This window comes from Neomonachus schauinslandi, chromosome 4 (genome assembly GCF_002201575.2).
Source record: "Neomonachus schauinslandi chromosome 4, ASM220157v2, whole genome shotgun sequence".
NCBI lineage: Eukaryota > Metazoa > Chordata > Mammalia > Carnivora > Phocidae > Neomonachus > Neomonachus schauinslandi.
The window spans coordinates 126,337,180-126,358,000 of record NC_058406.1 but is presented as its reverse complement, the minus strand read 5'-3'; the positions used below and the strand labels follow the sequence as shown (position 1 = coordinate 126,358,000).

Sequence of the window (20,821 nt, the reverse complement as noted above, 5' to 3'; positions counted from 1 at the left end):
GGGGGGGGGGGGGGGGGGGGGGGGGGGGGCGGTGAATGAAGACTTGTCAATTCATATCGAGAGCAGCAGAATGGAAAGAAAGAGAAACGACTTGAGAAGGTTACATGATATAAGCTGAAGTAAATCGAGAAAGGAGCATGGAATTTAAGTGTTTCCTGTGTGGCTGATTGGCTCTGTTTCAGCAGTAGTTAGAAGTCAGCCTCTTCAGTATTGTTATCCTCGAGTTTTGTCCAAGTGACATTTAAAAATGTGGCTATTGGGACTGCTGAGTGACTTGTAGCATTGTTTTTATCAAAGCTAATGTCATCTCCTCATTAATATTTTTAGTCTCCTTTCTTTATCTATTTGTTGTCTTCTCTTTTGTCTCATCACATCCATCATCAGTATAGTATCATCATATTAAACTGAATTATAGAAACATTATTCAGTGGAGTTGGGGGAAATGGAGAGTACAAATGGATTTATTTGTACACATCAGAGTTGTGTGTTTTCTTTAAAAATGGAAATTATTAGGGCACCTGGGCGGCTCAGTTGTTAAGCGTCTGCTTTTGGCTCAGGTCATGATCCCAGGGTCCTGGGATCAAGTCCCACATCGGGCTCCCTGCTCTGCGGGGAGCCTGCTTCTTCCCTCTCCCACTCCCCCTGCTTGTGTTCCCTCTCTCGCTATGTGTCTCTCTGTCAAATAAATAAATAAAATCTTTTAAAAAAATAAAAATAAAAATGGAAATTATTGGGGCACCTGGGTGGCTTAGTCGGTTAAGCATCTGCCTTCAGCTCAGGTCGGGATCCTGAAGTCCTGGGATCGAGTCCCACCTCCGGCTCCCTGCTCAGCGTGAGTCTGCTTCTCCCTGTCCCGCTTCCCCTCTTATGTTCTCCCTCTCTCTTTCTCTCTCTAATAAATAGTAAATTTTAAAAAAATCTTTAAAAATGGAAATTATTTAATTAAATTTCTTTTCTGTTAAAGATGGGCAAATATTTAAAGTTCGGAGATAGTTTTGTAGGTGTAGCCAGAGCAGTAATTCAATAATGAATGGTTTCCCCTGGGTAGGTTCCATCCACATCTTTAACACTACGCTGGAGAGGGCAGCGGGCCCAGTTCTCACGGGTGGGCCTCAGGGCCTCGCTGACAGTGAGCCCAGGATCCTGGGAGATGCCTGGGCCCTGCTCTGACCTGGATAGACTGGTCTAAGTGAGGCCTTAGGACATGACTAAGCAAAAGAGCTTTTGCTATTGGGTCCTTCCCTCCTTATATCCGGAGGTTTGGAGCAATCATCCTAGAAATAGAAGGAGGAGAATTAGCCAGGTACGCCTTTATCCTAGACACAGACATTTAGAGGCCACCTGGGTCTGAGGTGCTCCCCCTTGCATTAGTTCTGGATTTTCTACACCTGCCTCATTCTGACCCAGATAGATAAGGAAGCCTTAAAAAGTCAAGAACGACAAACACATTAAATGTGTCTAGTAGGTAATAAGATGGTGGCAAACTGTAGGAAATTCTGTCAGCCACAGAAAACAGTGACATAACGGCAGTGTATCCCCCTGGTGAAGAGCTCAGGTGCTGAATCACAAACTGGATTGGAACCCACTACTTAACTAGCCAGATGGGCCTGCTGCAACTTGCTTCACATCTCCAGGTCTCAGTTTTTGTTAGCTGCAAAATGCGAATAAAGGTTGGTAGGTACCCCAACACTGCTGATCACAGCTAGGCACCAAGGTGATTGTCTAAGTAAAATGATTTTACAGGTATGAAAAATTAGCGAAAAAAGGTAACAATCTTAGGGGACATCCGCATTTTAAAGTCCGGGTCAGTCTCTGCTTGGCAGAGTGAGGAGGAGGAGTCCCGTAATCATGGCCTCGTTCTCCCCTCCCTTGGAAGAAGTGTTGCTGGGAGTCAGGCCCGACCCCGCTTCTCTCCTCACAGACGTGGGTGTGTTGAACAAAGATATTCTCTAGGAAGAAAAGTGGAGTCGAGCTAAGTTCCTTTGAGTAGTAAGTGTAAAAGGCTTCAAATACACGACAGTGAGAGAAAATCACCTTATATTTACTCTCTTGTTTTTAGTGGTTTTATTTGTTTGTTTGTTTGTTTGTCATCTGGGGGCTTTCTCTTCAGAGCCAAGCAGTAGATCCGGAACAGTTCCCAAGTCAGGACTCTAACATCATGCTGGAGCAGAAGGCCGCTGTTTTCCCACAGCAGTATGCGTCCCAGGCACAGATGGCCCAGGGTAGCTATCCTCCCATGCAAGACCCCAGCTTTCATACCATGGGCCAGCGGCCTAGCTACGCCACACTCCGCATGCAGCCCCGGCCAGGCCTCAGGCCCACGGGCCTGGTGCAGAACCAGCCGAATCAGCTGAGGCTCCAGCTGCAGCATCGCCTCCAGGCACAGCAGGTATGCTCTTCGCGGGCGCCTGGGAAGGTGGTGGGCAGGGGGCAGGTTGACGTGCTGGCATAACCATCTTGCGTCCTTGGGGAGGGCTTGATGCTCATCCCATCCCTTCCAGGACGATCCTACGTCTCCTGCTCTTTTCTGCCTTACTGATTTCCCTTCTGCCTCCTCTACTACACTCCAGCACAGGGTAGCTGTCCTTCTGTTTTCCAGCCCTATTATTTATTAACAGTGTAGCCTTGAGCTCTCCGAGCCTCCGTTTTCCTGTCTGTGAAATGGGGCTGTTGTGTGGTGTAGCGCAATGTGTATGTGAGTACAAGGACCTCACGTGGTTTCTCACCCAATGTGAGCGCACAGGACAACAGTAGCTCCTATCCTTAGGCCTGTCTTATGACAGAAATAGTCACTCTTAGCTGAATGGTGGCAGAGCAGTGCTGCCTTATGAATACCTAGTTAGCTCAAGAGAATGTGTTCTCATTGAAACAAGCCTAGACAGATTTCTATAAACAGTCCAAAATACCTTCTCTGTTAAAAGCAATGTAAAACCTTACTGATAATTAGCTTTCTAAGGGAATTCAGCTGTAAAGCATGTGGTTTCAGTATCTAATGGCATTCAGAGGTTATGTTGGGGAGGGTGATTTCTCAAGAAAGGTGATTTAAAATATACTCTATTTAAAAAATGTATTGATTCTTCTGTGTGTATGCATTTAGAATCGCCAGCCACTTATGAATCAAATCAGCAATGTTTCAAATGTGAACTTGACTCTGAGGCCTGGAGTACCAACACAGGTAAGGAGCAGACCAGCCATCAGCTTTCACAGCATCTATTGAATTTCTCTGTCATTCCTTCCTCCTTGAGATTCCATGCAAAGTAACTCAGAAGGCCATACGACTGTGGATCTGTTAGGTCATTCAGATGTCCATCTAGCCTGTCGCTTTTTTTTTTTTCAGATTTATTTATTTCAGAGAGAGAGCAAGCTAGCATTCACACTGAGGGAAGGAGCAGAGGGAGAGGGAGAGAGAAACTCAAGCAGACTCCGCGCTGAGTGCGGAGCCCAACGCAGGGCTCGATCTCACGACCCTGAGATCGTGACCTGAGCCGAAACCAAGAGTCGGGTGCTTAACCAACTGTGCCACCCAGGCGCCCCTAGCCTGTCACTTTTGTAGTTCCCTCCTAAACACTGCCATTTTCACTGCCAGCTACAGTCGATTCTCATTATTTACTTCTGTTGTGTTCTGTAAAGTTAATGCAAACACTGAATTAGTGAACTGGAGAAATCAAGGGTTTGGTTGCTACCAGCCTGTGGTGACAACATTGTCAGCAGTCCATCAGTCCATATCCATGTTTCGTGTGTGTTTCGGTTTGCAGACACCTTGTGTAATATATATTGTTGATTTGTTACCTTGAACTCAGAGACTACAGCGCTATGACTCTTGCCTGAGTGAAACTCATCTAACACGTGTCTTCCCCATAAGGCACGTCACACCCTCTTGCATTTAGGAACACGGGGCAGCACTTTAGCGCTACTCTTAGGAACCATTGTAAACAGCAAAATCACCAGGGAAGAGCACAGCAGAGTGAAAAACGTGGAACTGAATAGTCCACAAAAAGGGCACTTCTTTCCAGTATGAGGCTAAGACAAGAAGGCAGAGTGTTGCCTTGTTTCAGCCTCAGGTGGGAATGAACGCACCTTGGACATCTCAAATTTTTTGCCTCCCGGGGCGCCTGGGTGGCTCAGTCGTTAAGCGTCTGTCTTCGGTTCGGGTCGTGATCCCGGGGTCCTGGGATCGAGCCCCACATCGGGCTCCCTGCTCAGCGGGCAGCCTGCCTCTCCCTCTCCCGCTCCCCCTGCTTGTGTTCCTTTTCTCGCTGTGTCTCTCTCTGTCAAATAAATAAAATCTTTAAAAAAAAAAAAAAAATTTCTTTTTGCCTCTCTGCACCTGTCCATAAATAAAGGCATTGCTGTGAATATTGAGTTGGGGGTTACAAGCAAGTAGATAAGTTCACCAATATGGAATCCATGAATAATGAGGATTGACTGTGTATTGCTAGGACCCCATAAACAGCCTATGTCTCTTGCTGGCAGCAGGCATTGGCACCCCTTCCCTGCATCCATCCCTCCTTTCCTCCTCCTCGTTCTGCCCTGGCCTGTTCTGTATGTTCCTATCACCCCCCCCCCAACACACACCCTCCCTGCTTTCTTCCTGCCTCTGTTCAGCCTTTTCTGATGGGCTTCAAGGCACATTTTGGCACCGATGATTTGGTTTCCCTTTAGACCTGAATGTCCCTTGCATGAGACTCCAGATTGCCATCTTTAAGGTTTATATGACATTCATCTTACAGATAGGACTGGTATTGTGAGGTCCTTTAGTTAACCGTGCCTCTCACAGTGAGTTCCAAGTTAATTGAACTAACACTGAACTTAGCCATGTAAGTCATTGCAAGGTTTCAGAAAAATCTTCATCTCTTAGAATTTAGAAGCTCACATCCTCACCCACCAATTGCTCAACTCTAAAATGTTCTTTCCCTGTAATTTTATTTTCCAAATGATTTTGTCCTGTTTCTAATACACAGTTTGTTTTTCAATCTGTGTCTTCCCCCAATGTTTCCGTCTGTGTATTCCCTACCTCACCCCCATTTTAGGCACCTATTAATGCACAGATGCTGGCCCAAAGACAGAGGGAAATCCTGAACCAGCATCTTCGGCAGAGACAAATGCATCAGCAACAGCAAGTTCAGCAGCGAACACTGATGATGAGAGGACAAGGGTTGAATATGACCTCGAGCATGGTGGCTGCTGGTAGCTTACCAGCGACTCTGAGCAACCCCCGGATGCCCCAGGCAAATGCACAACAGTTTCCGTTTCCTCCAAACTACGGTACTGGGCTTCCATCCCCACCACCTTTCACCAGTCCTTTCTCCCCAGGGTGCCCCGGTCTTGGGTCTCAGCTCCTCTCTCACAGCTCTTTGCATGGCTCCCAGATGAGTCTGGCTAACCAGGGAGTGATAGGCAACCTGGGAGGACAGCTGGGGCCTGTCAGGAGCCCCCAGGTCCAGCACAGTACCTTCCAGTCTCTCAGCTCAGGTACCACCTTTTCTCTGAGTGCAGGTCTTACTTTAAGAGTGACCGAAGTAAGTGTGCGTGTGTGCAGTCCATCAGTTGTGTGTGTGAGTGTGTATGAATATATGTGTTTCTGTCAACATCTATACACACAGGTGCATATGTATGTACTTATATTTGAAAACCTCTGAGTCTGACTCAAACAAATCAATAGATATATACAAAATGTTGGAAGACCGATATAAATGCAAGTATTCGACATTCTATAATTTTTGAAAAAAAGATGATACCAAATCTTTAATGAATAGGTAATTCCTGAGAAGTGTTATCTAGAAACGCCAGTGGAAGGCCTCTTGGTTTTCTTCATATTGATTTGTTATTTAATGTCAGTCTTAAGAGACAGACGTGTAATGTCATAAACATTAATATTTGTGTGCATGTCATGTTCAATTAATGGTTGAATTACTGATAAAAGTAAGTGCTTATGTTGTTAATATTCTAAATGACTTTACCTATCTTTTGCCAGAGTTACCTATAAATATCAAGTCTGTGTGGTGCTTTGACATTTATGTCTCCGATTTCTTAAACAGATATACTGTGCAGCTTTTTCTATGTGATCATAAACTTTTCTTTCACAGCTAATCTAAGTATCCATTAAATCTGCACATTGCACACATCTAGGCAGAAACGCACTGCCCTTACTGTCCTTGAAATTTCCTGAGTTGCTGCCTTTGTTTCGAAGCTCCTTTCCTCTATGTCCTTTTTGATGACTTCGGAAAGTCTTCTGAAAGTTCCTTCTTTTAGCGTAAATGCCATTTGCTTCTAAACTGAACAAGAAGCTTACATTGAATTTTTTTTCTGATTCTTGCTCATCTTAGATAGCACTGAAGTGCCATAGAGCCCTTTATAGAGATGAAACAAGCTAATCGTGATGCAGTTTTTAAAAATGCATTGATTTCATCACAGAATGACTTGATTCAATAAAAAATCATTCAAATGTGTTAACTTTTTATATATAGCTGAACTTTAATCTGATTTAAAGTTTAAACAATCCAACTGTAGTGGTATATAAAAATTTAAAGACTATTTCAGGTAAAAGAGAAATATATCTGTTTGACTCATTCTTGATTTGAAGAGAGATAAGGGGAAGGAACACTGTTTTCTCTATCTCTAGTCATGGTGGTTAACATGGTTCTTAGGCACCCTTGTGACTACTGTAGAGAAGCGAAATATGGAAATGTTTTGCTTCGTGCGTCTTATCCCAGTTTGGAATCTGTTTAAGGTGTATATAATTAACCAGCACGTGATCAGGTATTCGAAAGTAGTTTTCTGTGTGTATGTAATTTGAATGTTCTCTTTTTTTCTTCCTAGTCTCTACCATAAAACTAACAATCTCCTTTGGATTTCTGTTTTATTTTTTAAGGAATAAGTCAGCAACCTGATCCAGGCTTTACTGGGGCGACAACGCCCCAGAGCCCTCTGATGTCGCCCAGAATGGCACATACCCAGAGCCCCATGATGCAGCAGTCTCAGGCTAATCCAGCCTACCAGGCCTCCTCTGACATGAATGGGTGGGCGCAGGGGAATATGGGTGGAAACAGGTATGCCGTGTTTCTGTGTTGTTTTGATATAAATGATCACCAGGGAATCTTTCTATAGACCACCTATCTCTTTTCAGTATTTTTCCTTTTTTTTAACTAAGTAAGCTCTACGTCCAACAGGGGCTTAAACTCACAACCCTGAGATCAAGAGTCACATGTTCTACCAGCTAAGCCAGCCAGGTGCCCATCTTTTCTGTTTTTTTCTTAACTTTTTTGCTCAAGCAAGCAATGTCAAACTACTAATTAAGGAAGTTTTCCTAGGGCAGAAGTTATCAGAATTTACAAAAGCTTAGCATATCTTTTCTGTAGGAATAAAAGGAACTCCCATCAGAAGGTATCACCCCACCAATTTAAGCTAGAAACTGCTCTGGAAGGTAGTGCCCTAGAAGCCATCCTTTATCAGTACATGTAATAAAAACAAACAAATGAAAAGCTTGTGGGTGCAGACATGAAAGTGGAAAATATATCTCTAGACCTTCCCGGTGACCTTAGGAAAAGGAGAGGAGCGTGGTCACCCCTGTAGCTTCATTGAGCACTTCCCCTACCATTTCTGACTTCACCCCTGCTGGCTGCCTCACCCTGGGTTCTTTCAGCCTAGGCTTATTCATTATGAAGTAAATGCCTGAGAAGCAAGTGTCAGAACTGCCTGCCTATTTGCCCTACAACTCTTGACGTTTTCATCTTTTCCTTATGTTCTAGCATGTTTTCACAACAGTCCCCACCACACTTTGGGCAACAAGCAAACACCAGCATGTACAATAACAATATGAACATCAATGTATCCATGGCGACCAACACAGGTGGGATGAGCAACATGAACCAGATGACAGGACAGATCAGCATGACCTCAGTGACCTCCGTGCCTACGTCAGGGCTGTCCTCCATGGGTCCTGAGCAGGTGAGCACCCTGAGAAGCAGCCCATTGTCTTCTGATCATAACTTTTTGTCTATTTCTGCGTTCAGTGTATCTTTCCATATACTTAACATCTACCATCAACTCCCACGTTTATTTTGATGAGTGTTTTCTCACCTTACTTTCACCTGTGTTTGTGCAGTTAACAGATATACTTGTTAATGACGAAATAAACATGAAAGGATTCTTGACTACTCAAGGATCTTTTAAAATACTTCCTAACTTTGTCACTTAAATGATTTCTTACTTGAGGAACTTAGCAATATCTAAAGTGACTCTCTAAAAATGGAATGGTGAATGTACTTCTTAAATAGCTTTATTTTGGATTTATAGTTTAAGAACCGATTTTCTTCTAAATGAAAAACCAGATGAATCGCAAAGGCCAGACTTACTGCCTGCCATCCAATTAGCTTTATTCCCCACCCCACCCCCCGCCCTGTCCCCATCCATTCAGTTTTAAGTGATACTTCACTCGTGCAGGGAGACTGACACTGATCATCCAAAAACTATTCTAATTATCATCTTGGGGGTGTGAGTGCCATGGTTTTCTGGTCAATATTTTTTAAAGAATTCTGCTTAAGACTGTAATTCTGACTAAGACTGTGATGATTCTACTATCCCTAAGAGCATACCAGCTTCACTTGGTGGCAAAGAGACTGAATGCATTGATATCTCGGGTAGCCAGCCTGGGATTGAAAATCGGTGGTAGCTGATCCACAGGTAAAGATATCAGTTGATAATTTTTAAATTTTATTTCCAGAAGACCTTATTTCTAAAGGGCACAAAATGCTTGGCATTCTACTACCTCAGTAGTACATGCCAAGTAGAGATGTGGCAAAGACCCTGAGTCTTATTTCATGTATGGAGAAATCGAGGCATAGGAAGTTTAAATGACTTAATAAGTCACTGACAGAACTGTACATTTCAGGGGCGCCTGGGTGGCTCAGTCATTAAGCGTCTGCCTTCGGCTCAGGTCATGATCCCAGGGTCCTGGGATCGAGCCCCGCATCAGGCTCCCTGCTCTGTGGGAAGCCTGTTTCTCCCTCTCCCACTCCCTCTGCTTGTGTTCCCTCTTTCGCTGTGTCTCTGTCAAATAAATAAATAAAATCTTAAAAAAAAAAAAAAAGAACTGTACGTTTCAGTTAGATCATATTTGTGAGAATGGTGAAAGATTCAGAGTTTGATTAGGTCTATTTAAGCTAATGTTGGCAAACCACAATTTGTGTGAAAAATTTTACTAAATTTTACAGCGCCTCAGTGTTTTGTTCTATAAGAAGATGTTAATAAAAATACAGAGTAGTGCATGAGAAAATTTAAAGCCCTTTGCCATTTAAGAAAGCTCTGTGTGTGTAATAATTTGCACTTCTTGTAGTTGAATTGATGCTTATTTGGGTAAATTAAACAGACATAATTAAAGATAGACTTTTGTCTTTCTAATGGAGAAAATGTAGTGTTGATTTTGAATTTTGTACAAAAAGGAACCAGTAGTGGTTCCTGATTTTCTTCCTAGGGAAACTGTATAAAGCAAGGGCCGCTGAGATGGTCTAGTCTAGCATGGGTCCTATGCAGCCTACCTGGAAGTAAATCAGTGCATTTTTAATAATCCAGATCATGTCTGCATAGAAACTTGTGCATAGATTTAAACCTTTTGAATATCAGAATTAATTTGGAAGCCCAAAAAATACAACTGTAGTGTTTCTTCGGACAAAATCAGTCCTATACAGTATTAGTATTACCTTTACTTCATAATTTGTAAAAGAATTGTATGAATGCTAATGAATAGTTCATTTGGTTGTAGAAGATTTCCAAAATTCAGCACTCTTGGGTACTCAGACCTGCTCTTCCTAATCAATAACTTGCCTGAGTAACAAAGATATTAGGAGCTTCTCAGATGACTTTAAAGTCCCACATATGAGTCATTGGTCTCATTGGAACCAGCCAAAAAGGTGAACATGTTAAGGCATGAAAATGTTTCTAGTATTGTCTCTGTCAAATTTCCACACAGAATGCAAATTTTAATTTGGAAGGCAGTTTAGTCTAAATATTTATTTTCTTGTTCCTCCACACTCCCCCCAAAATCTATACGTGGGAGAGTGGTTACAGGGATGGAGCCGTTTTTATATAGTCATCTTTCCCCATAATTCTATTCCTAAAAACCAAGAAGAGGAGGAAGATTGATGGTTGGTTCTTACTCCCTAGTACACTTTTGGACGTCCCACTGAATATAGCCATTGTACCGTCTTGTGCCCTCAGGTTAATGATCCTGCTCTGAGGGGAGGCAACCTTTTCCCAAACCAGCTGCCTGGAATGGATATGATTAAGCAGGAGGGAGACGCATCACGGGTAAGAAACAGCAAAGAAATATGTGAATAGGGTAGTATAGGGTAGTAAAGTGAACATGGATATTTTATCAAAATTGACAGATACATTGTCAGCCAGTAGATGGAAGATAGTTGTAACGCTTGCGATTTTTTAAAAATATCTTGTAATTTTATCTGCCATACAATGGTTTTCTGTGAATAATTATTTCTTTAAGCTCATTTTAATTGAGCTAATGGTGGTGTGTGAATTAAGAACACTAATTTTGCTCTGAAATGATATTATTATAGCAAAGCAAAAAAAGTAGCAATGAATCAGTCACGTTAGGGCAAACTTCGATTTATTTTTACTTTTTCTGAATCATAATGTTAGATTTTCAGGAGGATAAAGAGGAGCTAACTTACAATTGTTCTCTATCCCTTAATTAAGTGTATGTTTATTCTTTTTAAGAGTTTTTTCTATATTTCATTTTGTTTAGGCAACAGTCATGTATATTATTTGCCTATTATCTTCAACGCTTGTTCTAAGGAGAGTGATACCACCATGTTCAATCGGATCTTGAAAAAAAAATAATCAGTACTTAGAACCCAACTGAACTGTGTGCCTAGTAGCAGATCTGTTAACAGGAAGGCTCTGTGAGCAGTTTAGCACATAGATAAATGGGCCTGCGGGCCCCTCTTAATGGTAAGGGATATAATCCTTAGCAGTAGATAACTTTTTTTTAAGTTAAAAATTCTCTCTCAGGGCGCCTGGGTGGCTCAGATGGTTAAGCATCTGCCTTCGGCTCAGGTCATGATCCCAGAGTCCTGGGATCGAGTCCCGAACCGGGCTCTCTGCTCCTTGGGAGCCTGCTTCTCCCTCTGCCTCTCTCTCTCTGTCTCTCATGAATAAATAAATAAAATCTTTAAAAAAAAAAAAAAATTCTCTCTCAGTGGAGAAAATGTAGGATCGATGTTCGGTTTCCTGCCAAAAAGTGGATCTTGGATGGTTTTGTTAATACCTAAGTTTAAAAAGTAATAGATCCAGGGGCACCTGGGTGGCTCAGTTGGTTAAGCGTCTGCCTTTGGCTCAAGTCATGATCTCAGGGTCATGGGATCGAGCCCTGTGTCAGGCTCTGTGCTTGGCGTGGAGCCTGTCTTGCTTGAGATTCTCTCTTCTCCTTCTGCCCCCTCTTCTCTCTCTCTCTTGCTCACTCACTCTCTAATTAAAAAAAAAAAAGGGGGCGCCTGGGTGGCTCAGTCGTTAAGCGTCTGCCTTCGGCTCAGGTCGTGATCCCAGGGTCCTGGGATCGAGCCCCACATCGGGCTCCCTGCTCGGCGGGAAGCCTGCTTCTCCCTCCCCCACACCCCTTGCTTGTGTTCCCTCTCTCGCTGTGTCTCTCTCTGTCAAATAAATAAATAAACTCTTTAAAAAAAATTTTTAAAAACGTAATAGATCTAGGGATGCCTGGTTGGCTCAGTAGGTAGAGCATCCAACTCTTGATCTCTGGGTCATGAGTTCAAGCCCCATATGGGGTGTAGAGATTACTTTTTTTAAGTAATCTAGATTTGAAAACACAGTGTGTGAATTTTCTGTGTGTTTTTTCTTGTTTAAAGAACCACAGTCGGGCACCTGGGTGGCCCAATTGGTTAAGCATCTGCCTTCAGCTCAGGTCATGATCCCAGGGTCCTGGGATCGAGCCCTGCATCAGGCTCCCTGCTCAGCAGGGAGTCTGCTTCTCCCTCTCCCTCTGCCCCTTCACCCGCTCATGCGTGCTCTCTCTCTCTCAAATAAATATTAAAAAAAAAAAACAAAACCACAGTCATCATGGCAGAGAGGCCCATGGGTGGAAGTCCTATAGATGTTTTCTGTAAGTACCCAGATGCACAGCTCATCTAAATGGTTAATGTTGCTATAGTGAGTCATACAGAAAGTAGACATAAGAGGCCGTAGACGACCGGCTCCCCCGTGTGCACATCAGCAGTACGGTGACAAGTACAGAGTCACTGCCACTTCTTACTCATGGATTAGAAGGGATCTACTGTACGTATTAGTCTCCGGAGGAACCAAGAGTGTCTGACAGACAGTTCTCTGGCCTTAACATTCGGCATAAACAAAGTACAGATGGGTAAGCAAGATTCAAGAGGGGGACTGGGAAAAACAGAGAAAGTGGGAGGGGCGCGAACGGCCCAGGCTAGATGACAACAGGCAGAGCATTCTCGCCGCGGATCCCGAAAGGCACTTGTGATGGAGAGAACATCCTGTATTTACTGTATTTCATATTGACCATGTGTTTAGACTCTAAATGTGCCATTTATTGAAGTTTGAAGCCCCTTAGGAGGCTGGTGTCTTCTTGCTGCCAGTCCTGCCTCCCCCACCCCACCCCCACCCCACTGCACCTCTACAGAGAGTGGCCACATAACTCAGTGATGGCTTGTGTGCAGAAAGCAGAAGCTTAAAACCTGGGATGGTGCTTCCCGGGGGAGCAATGACATTAGTGGTAATTAGGCTTCTACCAAAGGATAGCCCATTTTAACCCAGAAGTGCCAGGGAGCTTAACCTCTGGGCACATCAGAGCTCTGTGGGAGAAAGAAAGCATTTGGGGGCCAGGATCACATTTCCCTCCCTGAACCCTTCACCTTCAGTGTGACTATGTGCCAACCTACGCCAGCGGCCCCACAGAGCAGGCACCCATAATCTTTTTTTTTTTTTTTTTTTTAAAGGTTTTATTTATTTATTCGTCAGAGAACACAAGCAGGGGCAGCGGCAGGCAGAGCAGGCAGGGGGAGAAGCAGGCTCCCTGCTGAGCAAGGAGCCCAATGTGGGACTCGATCCCAGGACCCCAGGATCATGACCTGAGCCAAAGGCAGATGCTTAACCGACTGAACCACCCAGGCATCCCCGTAATCTTTTTTAGTTCTAGAAACAACCAACAGGTTGAGCATTTACCACAAGCATGATTATCTGCTCAGGGCTTTATTTAGACTAGACCACTTAAAGCACATCACAACCGTATAGTAGAACTACTGTTTTGAGGGTTTAATGACTTACCCAAGGTCCCAAAACACCAGGAAGGGAACCCAGGCATGCTGACCCCCAAGTGTGTGTTACCAGCCCCTGCACTCTACCGATTACTTCCCCAAAGGGGACACGGAGCTCCCATGATATCTTTCTAAAGGTTTTATGCAAGTAACATTGGAGAAGGCCCCCAAAAAACAAATTGGTCGCTATTCCTTTCTCTCATTTTATAGATCCTGAAGGGAAAAGAAATATTCCCACATCCTGTAGGACAGGCAGACAGTAAAGATTCAGCTCCATATTGAGAAGAGTCCTCAGCTTCAGGCACTGGGATCTCAGGAGGGAAAATCCTCTGACGTCAGGAAAGGGAATGTACCATTTGGTCTCTAGTGTACAGGGACCATGCCGGGCCCATCAGATATTTAGGCCTTCCCAACACTTAGAGATGAGGAGACTGAATCTCAGAGGATTAGGGAATTTGCCCAAGCCCACACACCTAGTGTGTGGGGGCATCTATCCTAGAGGGGAGGGGGGCCTGGGCACAGTGGAGAGGTAAAGGTGTAGGCAAGGTGGGCCAGGACAACCAGGGTATTGATTCATGCACATCTAGGCACCAATGGGTGCCCACTAAAACTAAAATGGAAAGATTAGCACCACAAAAAGCAACTTCCAGTAAATACAGAATGTTCTCTCCATCACAAGTGCCTTTCGGGATCCGCGGCGAGAATGCTCTGCCTGTTGTCATCTAGCCTGGGCCGTTCGCGCCCCTCCCACTTTCTCTGTTTTTCCCAGTCCCCCTCTTGAATCTTGCTTACCCATCTGTACTTTGTTTATGCCGAATGTTAAGGCCAGGGAACAGTCTGTCAGACACTCTTGGTTCCTCCGGAGACTAATACGTACAGTAGATCCCTTCTAATCCATGAGTAAGGGACTAAGTGACTCTGTACTTGTCACCGTACTGCTGATGTGCACACGGGGGAGCCAGTCGTCTACGGCCTCTTGTGTCTCTGACCGGCTCTGCTACTGTTGTGAATCACGGAACTGTTTTCAGGATTTTTATTGGTAACCTCGTTCTATTTGTTGAGCTGGGAACCACTGTGATTCATTGTTAATTGAATCTATGTTCCACTTATCTTGAAATGGAGATTAAAATTATACCTTGCTTAAAGCAGAGCTAGAATATACAACTGTGGATTTACCAAAACACCATTTAGAGAAGGGCAGTTACTTTATATCACCAAAGATTCTTCCTTTTACAAGGACTTACACTATGCCTCTATGTTTTACATGTACTTCAACTTATCAAAATTGAGTTTCTTGGTCCGCTGCATGGCTCTCGTATAAAGTATAGCTGTAATGACTTGTACTTGCTTCTGTTACGGAAATCCATCGCTAACTAGGCCCAGCTCTGAGGTGGCGGTGGTAATGATAGCGGCGAGGACATTGACCGACCTCTTTCCGTGTTGTGAGAAGTACTTAAACACTTCATGTACATCATTTTGTTTAATCCTCACGACAGCCCTAGGAAGTATTAGGGACAGAAAGATTAAGTGACTCTCCGCCCCCTAAAGTGACACAGCCGGATGTCAAGCCAAGCAGCGTTTCTCTAGAGATGCATGTCCTGCTCCACGTTCTCTTTCACGAACACTGATCCTTTTTTTTTTTTTTTTAAGATTTTATTTATTTATTTGACAGAGAGACACAGCGAGAGAGGGAACACAAGCAGGGGGAGTGGGAGAGGGAGCAGCAGGCTCCCCGCAGAGCAGGGAGCCCGATGCGGGGCTCGATCCCAGGACCCTGGGATCATGACCTGAGCCGAAGGCGGACGCTTAACGACTGAGCCACCCAGGCGCCCCTCACTAACACTGATCCTGCCTGAGAGCTGCTTGTTGGTGTCCATTCGTGTTAGAGAATACTGCCGCCTTCAAGTGGCTAAGGATAGGAATACTTCTCAATTTGTTTTTCCAGACTAACTGGAAAATTGAAGGATTTTTTTCCTGTTTCAGTCAGAGCCATGGAGTATTTCTATGTAAAATCATATAAGTGACACAGATTAGCTTTATATTATAGATGAAGGACATTCACTGTTCTTCTCTCCGAGGAGCTGTAGCCAGAGCGATCCTCGTGTGCTGACGTGTTGAGCTCGGGAGAGCCCCGCAGTGGGCTGCGGGCGTAGCCCACCTGTGACCACGACACTTCAGGATCTGGGGCAGTTCGCCCAGATCTCTCGTTCGAAGGGACTAAGTGAAACTTCCTCTCTGATCTGACTTAAACTAGATAATCTCTAGTGGCCCTGATGTGCTGTCTAAATATCTAAATCCCAGAAGCAGTTGTTACTCGTTCCCACAGCAACCAGTACTTCCTCTCGCGTAACTCGGACCCTGCTGTTATTTTATTGTCTACCTGGCCCACTAAATGTTTTCATAGCAGTGACCAGAAATATACTGTTATGGTGACATCCCCAGCACCTGGCACAGAGTAGATACTCAATATTTGCTACATGGATAAAATATCTTGGGGGGAAACATAGTCAGTAGTCAAAGAAAAGCACTGACACAGACTTGCACCAACCAAGCAAACACCTGCACGTGAGTCTTGCTCACTCCGCCCTCCGTGTTCACTCCCTCAAACTGTCAGTTCATAGCAGCCAGAAACTAGCACGAATGCCCCTGGAGCCAAAACCCTGCTTATTTAGCTTGCTGAAGCCAGGGAAACATCCCGTGGGACCTGGGGAGTCTCTCCACAAGGGAGAGTCAAGACGGACATTTCGTTGAATGTGGCTTTGTACTCAATGATTTTGAGGAAGGGGTAAGGAAGTGGTGGCCACCTCTGAACGATGTTGTCAAAAATCAAGGGCAGCTCGGCATCAAGGTGTCTTAGTAATCTCATTTGAGGAGGTGGGAGAGGTTGAACTGGTCTGGGAGGTCACTGGGAAGAGAGCTGCAGTCATTCCAAAGGAGAGATTGGTAATCCAGCGCAGTCCCTTGGTTTTCAAAGTGCTATGTAGGGTCTGCCGGCCTTTGGAAATAATGTGTCCAGTTAGGAACAGTGCCTTGATCAAAATCAAGTGTAATTCAGCCAGACGCGGCCTTCGGGAATTGGCAGTACTTAAAATGGCCACGTATTCTGATGATTTCGTGATGAGCATTATGACGGTGTTACAACAAATTCAGAGGTACTTCACGATTTTCTCTCTGTTTTCCTGCAGAAATATTGCTGACACTGAAGGTAGCTGGTTGCTTCTCTCTTCAGCTGACTGGGCTCACTTGCTCAAAACACTTACCAGCCTGGAGAGCTGTGTCTATTTGTTTTGACCCAGTCGACCTGCCAGCCAGTTCTGCCAGAGCCCGGTCAGCAGATGGGCCTGGGCCCCGGCTCCCAGGGTGGGCTGGGGTCCGCTTGGCTGTTGCAGGAGGGAGCTGCCTCTTCGCTTGACAGTCGGAAGCTCGCGTCCAGACAGTTGCTCAGTCTGTTCACTGCATTCACCTTAGTGCAACTTAGATCTCTCCTGCAAAGTAAATGTTGACAGGCAAATTTCATACCCATGTCGGATTGAATGTATTTAAATGTATGTATTTAAGGAAAACAACCATGCTCTTGTTCTGTTCCTGTTTGGTTCCAGACACTGGTTTCTTGCTTTGTTTTCCCTGGCTAATCAGTCTAGTGCAAAAGATTAAGATTTCATCTCGGGGAAAGAACAGAATTAAGGGGAAAAAAAAAAAAATCAAACTAAAGGTGTTCTAAGCTAAAGCCAGTATTTGGGATAAAAGCAGAGCAGACACCATGGACAGCGCTGTATGAACAGAGACCCAAGAAGTGAAGACCAATAAAGTCAGAGTTGTACCTTTGTTGTAGAAGCTCTAGAGACCATGTTGGAAAGAGTTTCCAGTTACCGAACAGATGAAAAGGAGCCTGTGAAGGGCTGTTAATATTAACAAGTGCTTTTTCTTTTTTTTTTTTTCTTTGTCAAAATCAAACTAGTTCACCCAAATTGTGAATCAAGAAGAAATATTGTTCATTTTCAAACTAAGTTCCCTTTAGATTGCTCAGACAGCTTTGACTCGTACCTCTTCTTCCCCATGTGATCCTGACTCTCCCCCGCCCTTGGCCTTCCCCACTTCTCCCCCACATTCATTCATCTTGTTAAAAAAAATTTTTAAAAAGCAACAGAAACCAGGTAAGCCCTTTATTTCCTTAAATGTTTTGCCAGCCACTTACCAATTGCTAACTATTAAATTTCAGAAAAATGCATTTACTGGCAAGGAGAGGAGCCAAGTCAGGACTTGATACCGATCAAACTAAGGATACCTGCTTTGGAAGCATGTTTATTCTGTTCCCCAGCAACACTGGCCTACAAAAACGGGCAAAAATAACAGTGTGTTTAAAATTGACAGCAGATATCACAACAGATTTAACCTCCGCCATGTGTTTTTTATTTTGTTTTTTAGCAGTGCTGACTAAGCCGAAGTTTTGTAAGGTACATAAAATCCAATTTATATGTAAACAAGCAATAATTTAAGTTGAGAACTTAAGTGTTTTAATTGTATAATTTTTGTGAGGTATACATATTGTGGAATTGACTCAAAAATGAGGTACTTCAGTATTAAATTAGATATCTTCATAGCAATGTCTCCTAAAGGTGTTTTGTAAAGGATATCAATGCCTTGATTAGACCTAATTTGTAGACTTAAGACTTTTTATTTTCTAAACCTTGTGATTCTGCTCATAAATCATTTATCTAATCTATATGATATGCAGCTGCTGTAGGAACCAATTCTTGATTTTTATATGTTTATATTCTTTCTTAATGAACCTTAGAAAGACTACATGTTACTAAGCAGGCCACTTTTATGGTTGTTTTTCTGGCCCACTCTGGTAGGGGAATAATCTTTTATTAATTGGCGTCCGTTTCAGACAACCGCAATACCGAGAAACTGATGGCCTTTTTTGAGCTATTTCCCCCCCAAACCCCTAATACACATACTTTCTTACCTAAATTTCAGAATGATGTCTTTTTGATGTCTAAAAAGCGAAGCATTTTATATCTCATTAGCCAGGCTTTTTAGGAACAGAGAGGTTTTTCCTTGAAATTTGATTGTTTATTTGTGGCAGGGTGGAAAATGTACCAACTACCCCTATTTCTATTTCTCTCTCTCTCTCTATATGGGCAAATTAGGGCGTATAGAAAGAGGTGTAGCCCAAAGATAAATGGTTAAGTAGACAGTCTGAAAGTGTTGCTCCATACTAAAGAAATTTTCTGGAAATTTGCATTTCGATACTTTGTTCCACTTGAGAGGGGTCTCACTACAGGGAGGTGGCCAAGGAACAGCACTTCTCGGCGGCCACCAGTTCACGTTGTCCCCTCGAGAGGCTCTACTCGTCTCCACCGAACCACTGGGTTGCCCAGTTGAGATGGAAAACAATAAGCAGATGTTGGCCCGGAACTCCATGACCTCATCGGTGTGATGAGGCTCACGTGACACAGTTTACTGTGACCGGTTTTAAGTTGATTTTTAGAAATATGTGAATCGGAATGACTTCAACTTCACACAGCACAAAGGAGAAATGGAGTTTAAACTGGCTTTGTTTTGTTTTTAAGTCCCTTTTCACTAGAACACTGTCCAAAAATCTGTGTATCTTGTATCGTTTACCCATCTGCCCACTGTGTCTTAATGTCAATCCCAATTCAGACAAATCTGCAAACCTATGATACTGGTAATTTAGAATAATTCATGATCATTACTGTTTTGAAGGAAAAGAGATGGTAAGTTCTCTTACGGCTCAGACCAGGTAGTGGATTTTGCTTTACATCTAATTAAGAGAAGAAAAGTCAGTGAAGGAATCCTCTGATCATATTGATCACTATAGAAGCAAAAGCCAAATCAATCCCCTTCATTATCAGTATTTCTCATGCTGTAAACAATAAATTTGTTAGACTGAGTACTTGGTTTTGTTTAATAGAACAAAATAATCAGTGTTTTACTTATATTACTAAATGTGAAAAACACATAATGTGAAAAGTATACATACATTAACTTGGGTGTAAAACTCATTTAAGTGTTCATGTAATGTGCTAAGTTTAAAAAGTGAAGTGAGCTGTTTTACTACAATGAATTCGTTCGACTCAAAGACTAAAAATGCCCCTCCCACGTGTATCTCTTAAGGCCTGTAATAACTGAAAGCAATGTTTTTGCAGTTTATATAATGCAATTTTTAATCTGTGTTTAAAAATGGAGTTCATATGGGCTTAACACATGAAATGGGTGGCACAGATCCACTTGCAGAACCCAAAGATACACAATCAATTTTGAAATGCAACTTAAGCCATTAATTGTTGGTGTGAATTTAAAATTTTCTAGTATTTGTATGGTAGTATGCTGCCTAAGAGCAAAGCATTCTCTGCACAAAAGAAAATTACTGTAGTGGCTTCGATTTTAATTAGAATTTTCTCCCTGGTGTTTCTTTATAGACTAAAACAAAATCTTTTAAGTTTCTTACTACAGGTAAAAGCTATGTGCAAGAACCTCAAAATGCTAAAATCTAGCATAATGCCTTAGATCTGTTTTTAAGTCTTGTATATTCCTACATAGCTGTCCAATGTATTATATTTGTATAGTGAATTGTGTACAATTTTTGAATAAGTGCATCATCACTTAACCTTTATGTTGTTGAATAGTGATGATGATACATTTCTTCAAACATTTAACTGTCATTTTTGTTCCTTTGTCATTTGTGGGTTTTATTTGTACAGTTCCTCATGAAGTTGCATCTGAGATGTGTGTATATGAAAAGATTATACAAGGGTAAAATTAAGCAATATATTAACTATGGTTCTTCAGGAGAAAGCTTACAGTGTTTCAGGTTGTGATTTATTTTCAAAATGGAGTTGACTCTGAACATCACTTTGTTCACCTGCATTGATGTTTGTATTTCTAGTGTGAGCAGTTTATGCAAAGGTAGATATATTCAGAGAAATTTTAAATACATTTATGCAAGTTAATATTGCTTTGCTGATGCTATTTGCTTATTTGATGTTAAATAATGCTATTGTAAATAAAGAATTCTGTTGTTATTGCATCATTTAATAAATTTTAATGCCTTCGGGTTTTACATGGCTCGGGAGATTTTAATGTGTTTATATTGTATCTTCATTCATAACTGCATTTGTTTAAAATACCCGCCCTGTAATTTAATCATCTCTCACAGTCAGACAGTAGTTGACACTCTTCCTGGCACCCTAACATTTGATTCCCCTGCTGACCCATTTTACAGATTTTCAATTTGAAGCTGAGAGCTTATGTCTTAAGATTGTCTAGCAACTTAATGGCAAATACAGGCTGAGTAGGCCCACTGAATCCCGGATGAGGTCACTGCTCTCCACACCAGACTGTGCCACCTCTTATCCCCATCTCTCCAAAAACATGAGAACAATGTGGACTTCTGACTGGTTATTGAGGTTATACGTTACATTTTAGAATATTTGTGATGGTCTTAATCGGTTGATTTGTTAATAGTTGATAAACGATATAAGCACAATTCATAA

The 20,821-nt window shown here is 42.7% G+C and overlaps 1 protein-coding gene across 1 annotated transcript in view; it reads left to right on the top strand.

Annotated features, from left to right (window-relative positions):
- NCOA2 (nuclear receptor coactivator 2) overlaps positions 1 to 20,384 on the top strand; it is a 222,767-nt gene extending 202,383 nt beyond the window's left edge. The window contains exons 17-23 of the mRNA XM_021688631.2: positions 2,111 to 2,389; positions 3,098 to 3,175; positions 5,031 to 5,265; positions 6,872 to 7,049; positions 7,749 to 7,947; positions 10,216 to 10,305; positions 16,487 to 20,384. Coding sequence (XP_021544306.1) covers positions 2,111 to 2,389; positions 3,098 to 3,175; positions 5,031 to 5,265; positions 6,872 to 7,049; positions 7,749 to 7,947; positions 10,216 to 10,305; positions 16,487 to 16,498 — 1,071 coding nt within the window. The 3' untranslated portion in view covers positions 16,499 to 20,384. The remainder of the gene's footprint in view (positions 1 to 2,110; positions 2,390 to 3,097; positions 3,176 to 5,030; positions 5,266 to 6,871; positions 7,050 to 7,748; positions 7,948 to 10,215; positions 10,306 to 16,486) is intronic.
- Positions 20,385 to 20,821: the final 437 nt, after the last annotated feature.